Source organism: Hemitrygon akajei, chromosome 18, assembly GCF_048418815.1.
Source record: "Hemitrygon akajei chromosome 18, sHemAka1.3, whole genome shotgun sequence".
In the NCBI taxonomy this organism is placed as follows: Eukaryota; Metazoa; Chordata; class Chondrichthyes; order Myliobatiformes; family Dasyatidae; genus Hemitrygon; species Hemitrygon akajei.
In genome coordinates, this window is record NC_133141.1 from 33,220,652 (window position 1) to 33,229,457 (window position 8,806).

Below are 8,806 nucleotides of genomic sequence, written 5' to 3' on the forward strand. Positions count from 1 at the left end.
GCCCTGGGGAAGAGGCACTGGCTGTCCACTCTATCTATTCCTCTTAATATCTTGTACACCTCTATCATGTCTCCTTTCATCCTCCTTCTCTCCAAAGAGTAAAGCCCTAGCTCCCTTAATCTCTGATCAAAATCCATGCTCTCTAAACCAGGCAGCATCCTGGTAAATCTCCTCTGTACCCTTTCCAATGCTTCCACATCCTTCCTATAGTGAGGCGACCAGAACTGGACACAGTACTCCAAGTGTGGCCTAACTAGAGTTTTATAGAGCTGCATTATTACATCGTGACTCTTAAACTCTATCCCTCGACTTATGAAAGCTAAAACCGCATAAGCTTTCTTAACTACCCTATCTACCTGTGAGGCAACTTTCAGGGATCTGTGGACATGTACCCCCAGATGCCTCTGCTCCTCCACACTACCAAGTATCCTGCCATTTACTTTGTACTCTGCCTTGAGTTTGTCCTTCCAAAGTGTACCACCTCACACTTCTCCGGGTTGAACTCCATTTGCCACTTCTCAGCCCACTTCTGCATCCTATCAATGTCTCTGCAATCTTTGACAATCCTCTACACTATCTACAACACCACCTACCTTTGTGTCGTCTGCAAACTTGCCAACCCACCCTTCTACCCCCACATCCAGGTCGTTAATAAAAATCACGAAAAGTAGAGGTCCCAGAACTTTAAGATCAACGTGTTATTTTTCAGGAAGATCATCTCCCTTTTTCAGCTCAGCAGAGAACAGGCTCGGTTTACTTAACCTCGGCTCACAGGAGAAAACCTCTATCCCAATCTGAACCTTCATTGCACTCCCTCCCTTGCACGTCTATATTGTGGTAAGTGCAGAGGACAGACTGGTACATAATATTTGAGACAGACACCCATAGTGGCACAGCTAGAGAAGCTGCTCCCTCCTAGCCTCAGCAGGCTGGCTTTGATCCCAGACCACAGAGCTGTCTGCGTGGAGCAGTCATGGTCTGTGACCCTGTGGGTTTCCTCTAACAACCCAAAAATGTTCAGCTGGTAGGTTAATATGCTGCTGTAAATTATGCTTAGTGTGCAGGTGAATATCAAATCTGGGTGGAGCTGATGTGGGCATGGAAGAATAGGGTAGAATATTTTTACAATTAATGTAAAAATTTGTGGTTTGTTGGTCAGACACTGTGGGCTGAAGAGCCTGTTTCCATGCTGTATCTTCCTATGACACCATGTGGTATTACCAGGGAGAAGGAGAGGGAGAGAGGGGGAAGGGGAGAGGGGGGTGGCAGAGGAGAGAGAAGGGAGGAGAAAGGAAAGAGGAGGGAGAGACCAAGTGTACTTACTTGCAGGGATTCACATCCCTCTGAAAACTAGCACATTTCGATCTCACATCTATTCTGATTCCTTTCTATTCCCTGAGGACAGCATCACAAGGATACAATCAAGGATCTTCAGTGTACAAGCTCAGGACAGTAAAACTTGGGACCACAAGCATCAGTTCCAAGCAGGAAACATTCATTGGCTTCTGGGTGAGAATTAATAACTCATGGGCAAACATAAAGCTTGGTTGGTTCATACCTTGGCTTACTCTCCACCCAGGACCAGGTATAATGGAAAACTTCTTACCTAGCTTCTGCTGAAGCAATGTAATAAACATTAAGCTACAGTCAGAAATTTGCAGACTACACCAAGACTTGGGGCATATTGGACAGTGAGGAAGGCAATCAAAAGACTTGGGAATACAGATCCATAATTCCTTGAAAGTGCCGTCACAGGAAAACAGGGTGGTAAAGAGACTTTCTGGCACATTGCCTTCATAAGTCATGGCACTGAGTACAGGAGTTGTAATGTAATGTTGAAGTTTGTACAAGATGCTGGTGAGGCCAAATTTGGAATATTGTGTGTAGTTCTGGTCAACTACCTACAGGAAAGATATGATAAGATTGAAAGAATGCGGAGAAAATTTAGAAGGATGTTGCCAGGATTTAATTGACCTCAGTTACAGGGAAAGGTTGAATAGGCTACAATTTTATTAATTGGAACTCAGGAACATAAGACACAGGAGCAGGAGTCTGCCATCTAGGCTAACACCTGCTCCACCATTCAATAAGACCATGACTGTGTCTTAAATATATTTAATGATGTAGCCTTTACAGTTTCCCTGGGCAGAGAATTCCAGATTCACTACTCTCTAGAAAAAGCACTTCCTCCTCATCTCCATTCTAAATCTATTTACCTGAATCCTGAGACCATGTCCTGTTATTCTAGTCTCACTCACCAGTGGAAACAGCTTTTCTGTTTCTATCGGATATATCCTTTTCATAATTTTATGTTTCTATAAGATTCCTTCTCATTCCACTGTGTATGGTCTCAGGAGACTCAATCTCTTCACATCTCCAGAATCAACTTGGTGAATTTCCTCTGCACTGTCTCCAAAGCCACTATATTACCAGAACTGCATGCAGTATTCCAGGTGTGGCCTCACTAGCATCCTGTACAGTTGCAGCATAACCAACCCCACTAAATTCAATCCCTCTAGCAATGAAGGCCAACATTGAATTAGCCCTATTGATAGCCTGTTGGATCTGTAAACCAACCTTCTGTGATTCATGCACAAGCATGAATCTCTCTACACAATAGCATGCTGCAATCATTTAATAATCTGATCTATTTTCCCTTCCAAAGTGGATGACATTGCATTTACCAATGTTTTATTCCACCTGCCAGACCCTTGCCAATCACTTAACCTATCTATATCCCTCTGCAGACTCTCCACATTCTCTACAATTTGCTTCTCCACTCAGTTTAGTGTCATCAGCAAACTTAAAGATACATAGAAAACCTACAGTACAATACAGGCACTTCAGAAATTACCTAGGATTACCCATAGCCCTCTTATTTTTCTAAGCTCCATGTGTCTATCCAGGAATCTCTTAAAATACCCTATCATATCTACCTCCACCATCGTCGCTGGCAGCCCATTCCGTGTACTCACGACTCTATGCGTAAAAAACTTACCCCTGACATCTCCTCTGTACCTACTTCCAAGCACCTTAAAACTGTGCCCTCTCGTGTTAGCCATTTCAGCCCTAGGAAAAAGCTCTTAAGCTCAATCCCCCAATTGATGAAGGCCAATGCACTGTATGCCTTCTTAACTACAGAGTCGACCTGCAGAGCAGCTTTGACTGTCCTATGGACTCGGATCCCAAGATCTCTCTGATCCTCCACACTGCCAAGAGTCTTACCATTAATACTATATTCTACCATCATATTTGACCTACCAAAATAAACCACCTCACACTTATCTGGGTTGAACTCCATCTGCCACTTCTCAGCCCAGTTTTGCATCCTATCGATGTCCCACTATAACCTCTGACAGCACTCCACACTATTCACAACACCTCCAACCTTTGTGTCATCAGCAAATATACTAACCCATCCCTCCACTTCATTATACAAGTCATTTATAAAAATCACGAAGAGAAGGGGTCCCAGAACAGATCCCTGAGACACACCACTGGTCACCGACCTCTAGCAGAATATGACCCGTCTACAACTACTCTTTGCCTTCTGAGGGCAAGCCAATTCTGGATCCACAAATAATGATCCCCTTGGATCCCATGCCTCCTTACCTTCTCAATAAGCCTTGCATGGGGTACCTTATCAAATGCCTTGCTGAAATCCATATACACTACAATTACTGCTCTACCCTCATCAATATGTTTAGTTACATCCTCAAAAAATTCAATCAGGCTCATAAGGCACGACCTCCCTTTGACAAAACCATGCTGACTATTCCTAGTCATATTATGCCTCTCCAAATGTTCATAAATCCTGCCTCTAGGATCTTTTCCATCAATTTATCAACCACTGGTCTATAACTTCCAGGGCTATCTCTACTCTCTTTCTTGAATAAAGGAACAACACCTGCAACCCTCCAGAACCTCTTCTGTCCCCATTGATGATGCAAAGATCATTACCAGAGGCTCAGCAATTTCCTTGCTTGTCTCCCACATTAGCCTGGGGTACATCTCATCCGGTCCCGGAGACTTATCCAACTTGATGCTTTCCAGAAGCTCCAGCACATCCTCTTTATTAATGTCTATACGCTCAAGCTTTTCAATCCACTGTAAGGCATCCCTACAATCGCCAAGATCCTTTTCCATAGTGAATACTGAAGTAAAGTATTCATTAAGTACCTCCACTATCTCCTCTGGTTCCATACATACAGTATTCACATACTTGTAGAATGCTTTGGGGTTTTCCTTAATCCTGTTTGCCAAGGCCTTCTCATGGCCCCTTCTGGCTCTCCTAATTTCATTCTTCAACTCCTTCCTGCTAGCCTCATAATCTTCTCTATCATTACCTAGTTTTTTGAACCTTTCGTAAGCTTTTCTTCTTGACAAGATTTTCAACAGCCTTTGCACACCACAGTTCCTGTACCCTACCATCCTTTCCATCTCATTGGAACGTACCTATGCAGAACACCACACAGATATCCCCTAAACATTTGCCACATTTCTGCCGTATATTTCCCTATGAACATCTGTTCCTAATTTATGCTACCACATTCCTGCCTGACAGCCTCATATTTCTCCTTACTCCAATTAAACGCTTTCCTAACTTGCCTGTTCCTATCCCTCTCCAATGCCATGGTAAAGGAGATAGAATTGTGATCACTATCTCCAAAATAATCTCCCACTGAGAGACCTGACACCTGACCAGCTTCATTTCCCAATACCAGATCAAGTACAGCCACATCTCAAACCATCAGTCTGAGCGCATCCCTTCTCTATCACCTGCCCATCTTCCCTCTCACACTGTCTTCAAACTTTCTCTATTTGTGAGACAACCGTCTCTTCAGTTTGGTTCCTACCCCCCACCAATTCTCGTTTAAACTCTCCCCGATAGCCTTAGCAAACCTCCCTGGCAGAATATAGGTCCCCCTCAGATTCAAGTGTAACCCATCCTTTTTGTACAAGTCACGCCTGCCCCAAAAGAGGTCTCAATGATCCAAAAATCTGAATCCCTACCTCCCGCTCCAATCCCTTAGCCACGCATTTATCTTCCACCTCACTCTGTTCCTATACTCACTGACGCGTGGCACAGACAATAATCCTGAGATTACTACCTTTGAGGTCCTGCTTCTCAGCTTCCTCCCCAACTCCCTGTAGTCATTTTTCAGGACCTTTTCCTACCTATATCATTGGTACCAATATGTACCACGACCTCTGGCCGTTCTCCTTTCCACTGCAGGATATCGTGGATGCGATCTGAAACATCCTGGACCCTGGCACCTGGGAGGCAAACTACCATCCATGCTTCTTTCCCGCGTCCACAGAATCGCCTGTACGACCCCCTAACTATAGAGTCCCCTATTACTGCTGCCATCCTCTTCCTTTCCCTACCCTTCTGAGCCACAGGGCCAGACTCTGTGCCAGAGGTACGGCCATTGTTGCTTCCCCCAGGCAGACCATCCCCAACAGTACTCAAGCAGAAGTATTATTAAGGGGGACAGCCACTGGGGTACTCTCTAGTATCTGACTCCTGCCCTTCCCTCTCCTGACTGTTACCCACTTATCGGTTTCCCGTGGCCCCGGTGTGACTACTTGCCTATAGGTCCTCTCTATCACCTCCTCACTTCCCCTGACCAGACAAAGGTCATTGAGCTGCAGCTCCAGTTCCCTAACGCGGTCTCTTAAGGAGCTGCAGTTCCACGCACCTGGTGCGGATGTGGCTGTCCGGGAGGCTGGGAGTCTCCAGGACCTCCCACATCTGACACCCAGTACAGAACACCAGCCTCACACACATACTTTCGTGTTTCTATTCTACACAAGTAACGTACCTTGCCTCAACCTGTTATCGCTGAAGCCCCGTTGAGCCAAACCCCTGCTACTTTGTCTACCTCTACTCCAACGCCCGCTCTAAAAGCTGTCTTCTTTTTAAATTCTTCCCACTACACTCAGTCTCATCTTCCAGATCAATAATGTATATTGTTGCGGGCCTGGCATGGACTCCTGCAGCATACCACTCACCAGAGAAACAACCATTTGTCCCAACTCTGCCTTCTACTGGTTAACCAATCCTCTCCCCGTGCTAATACATTACCCTCAACTTCATGCATCCTTACTTTATAGTTAAGTCTTATGTGGCACCTTATTGAATGATCTCAGGAAATCCAAATATACAATATCCATCTGTACCCCTCTATCCACTGCACTCAATATATTCTCAAAGAACTCCAGTAAGTTTGTCAAACAGGACCTGCCCTTTTTGAATCCATGCTGCACCTGCCTGGTGAACCACTTCTAATTTTTTTTTCCCTTAATAATAACCCAGCATTTTCCTGAATAGATTTTAAGCTAACTGGCCATTTGCCTGCATCCTTTTTAAAAACTTTGCCATGACATTTACTGTTTTCCATTTTGCCAGAACCTGCCCAGAAAATTTTGATAAATTATCATACATCTACTATAACTTTCATTTCTTTCTGTGCCCTGGGATTGATTCCTTTAGAACCAGGGAACTTTGCTACCTTTAGAAGAATGAGCAGAGATCTTATAGTTAAGCAAAGTGATTAGGGGCAGAGATAGGTTGAATGCATGCAGGCTTTTGCCAGTCAGGTTGGGTAAAATTAGAACTAGAGAGGTTAGGGTTGAAGGTGAAATATTTAAAGGGGAAGCTGAGGAGGAACCTTTTTTCACTCAAGAGGGTGGTGTGAGTGGAACAAACTGGCAGAAGCATTAGATATGGGTTCAATTGCAACATTTAAGAGAAGTTTGGATAGGTACATAAAAGAGGAATGGAAGGATATGGTCTGGATGTAGGTAGACTAGACAGGCCAAATCAGCATGGAATGGATCGGACAAAGCACCTGTTTCTGTGATAACTTACTTATGCAGATTACAGAGCAATGTGAATTGTGTGTTTATTACCCAGGACAGCAAGGGCCAAAGCCCAAAGATACTGCACAAGTAGCAAATCTATGGAAGTGTTTACGATTTAAGCAGATGAACAAAGGGGATGCAGTCAAGATACAGATCACCCGAGAACCACAAAGCAGAAATTGACTCAGTGGCTTCTTGCTTGGTCCTTAGCAATCATACCCTACAACTCACCCACAGGCTTTTGCCCTCAGAAGAATAAACGATGCCACTAACATTACAAGCCCCGTGGAAGGAAGAGACCAAGGACAGGAGCCTGGATTCAGGGCACTACTTCAAACTGGTGCCCAGGCCTCCCTTCACAAAGCATCCCTGGCCTCTTCCCAAGTTAAAAATGACCATCTAAGCACAGAAACAGGTCATTCATCGCAACTGGACTATACCAACAGTCTAAGATCGGTCCCAATCTCAATTTGGCCCACATTCCTCTGAACCTTTGCTACTCATGTACCAGTTCAAGAACTTTTTAAATATTGTTAATGCACCTGCCTCAACCACTTCATCTGTGGCAGCTCATTTTCTGGGTGAAAGAAAAAGCTCACCTCTGGCTGCTATTAAACATGACTCCAGATGAAAGGTCTTGACCAAAGCATCAACTGCCAAAACTGGGCATTCACCTTAATCACCCCCCATGATTATAACCAATAACAGGTCAATCTTGGTTTCTTATACTCCAATGAGAAAAGTCCAATCTGCTCAACCTCTCCCAATAACTTAATCCCTCAATTCCTGGTAACGTCTTTGTAAATCCCCTCTCTGCTCTTTCCAGCTTATTGGTATTTCCTTATAGTAGGGTGACCAAAACTTAATACTCCAAATGTGGCCTCATCAACCTCTTGTACAACTGCAATACAATCTCCCAACTTCTAAGCTCAATGCCCTAACAGAAAGCCAAACTTTCTTCACAATTTTGTCTGTGATGCCTCTTTCAGGGAATCCCATTCCTGTATCTTTGCCTCTTACATGCTAATGAATAAAGTTCCAGCCCACTCAACCCCTCCTCTCTATAATCTTCAGTCCCTCCACTCCATTGACATTAACCATTCTTCCCATCCTTTCCACAGATACTACCCGACCAGTTGAATGTCTCCTGCCTTCATTTTTGACCCCAGCTTCCCACTCTATTTCCCCGAAGTCTGGGCAACCCGGGCTCAATCTCCACCACACAGCTCAGAATCTATTCATGCTGGCCCCAGCCTCCCTCATCCCTATACAAGATCCAAGCCCCCATCATCCACCTCACCCCAGGCTCCCTTTTTCCCCAACACTTCATTGAGGCTGCTCTACCCTCAAGAACTGCAAACGGATGATGGTAACCTTGTTTCCTGACTATTCAATGACCGCCACCGCCACCCTCGGGTCCGGTGGGACCCTACTCCCTCTCACCGCGTATCCGATCCCCAGCCTGTGCTTCTCCTTCCCAAAAGCCCATCCAGATTTAAGGGAGGGGGCTGTTTCCTCCCATATCCCTGTCCCGGGTGATTCCCTCAACCGGGACAATTCCTAGCTTGCCTCTCACCAAGGGGGCTAAAGACTAAGAGGAGAGGGGGTTGCTCCTTCCCGTATCCTTGTCCAGAATAATACAGCCCCGGCCCAGCCCATCCCCAGATTCCATCCCTCGCCGCGGCCTAGCGCGCACACACAAGGCCTGAGGATACACGCTGAGCCGCTGGCCCATATCCTGCAGTAGGTTGGCAGTCTGCTGCCGGTACGACAATTCCTTGTCCCAGTCCACGCCGCCCCGTCGCGACGGGCTGTCCTGCAGTTGCTGCCGGCTGAAGCACCAGCGACTGCCCGGCACTAAGGAACTCGACGCAGCCGCTGCCGCCATTTCCCCCACACGGCGCCGGCGGGGAGGAGCGCGGAACGGCCGCGTGCATCC

At 45.7% G+C, this 8,806-nt stretch overlaps 1 protein-coding gene across 1 annotated transcript in view; it reads right to left on the reverse strand.

Moving 5' to 3' along the window:
- The window catches only part of LOC140741271 (cyclin-T1-like), a 30,775-nt gene extending 21,995 nt beyond the window's left edge, over window positions 1-8,780 (reverse strand). Inside the window, exon 1 of the mRNA XM_073071265.1 lies at window positions 8,583-8,780. Within this exon, the coding sequence (XP_072927366.1) occupies window positions 8,583-8,755 (173 nt within the window). The 5' untranslated portion in view covers window positions 8,756-8,780. The remainder of the gene's footprint in view (window positions 1-8,582) is intronic.
- Between the last annotated feature and the right edge of the window lie 26 nt (window positions 8,781-8,806).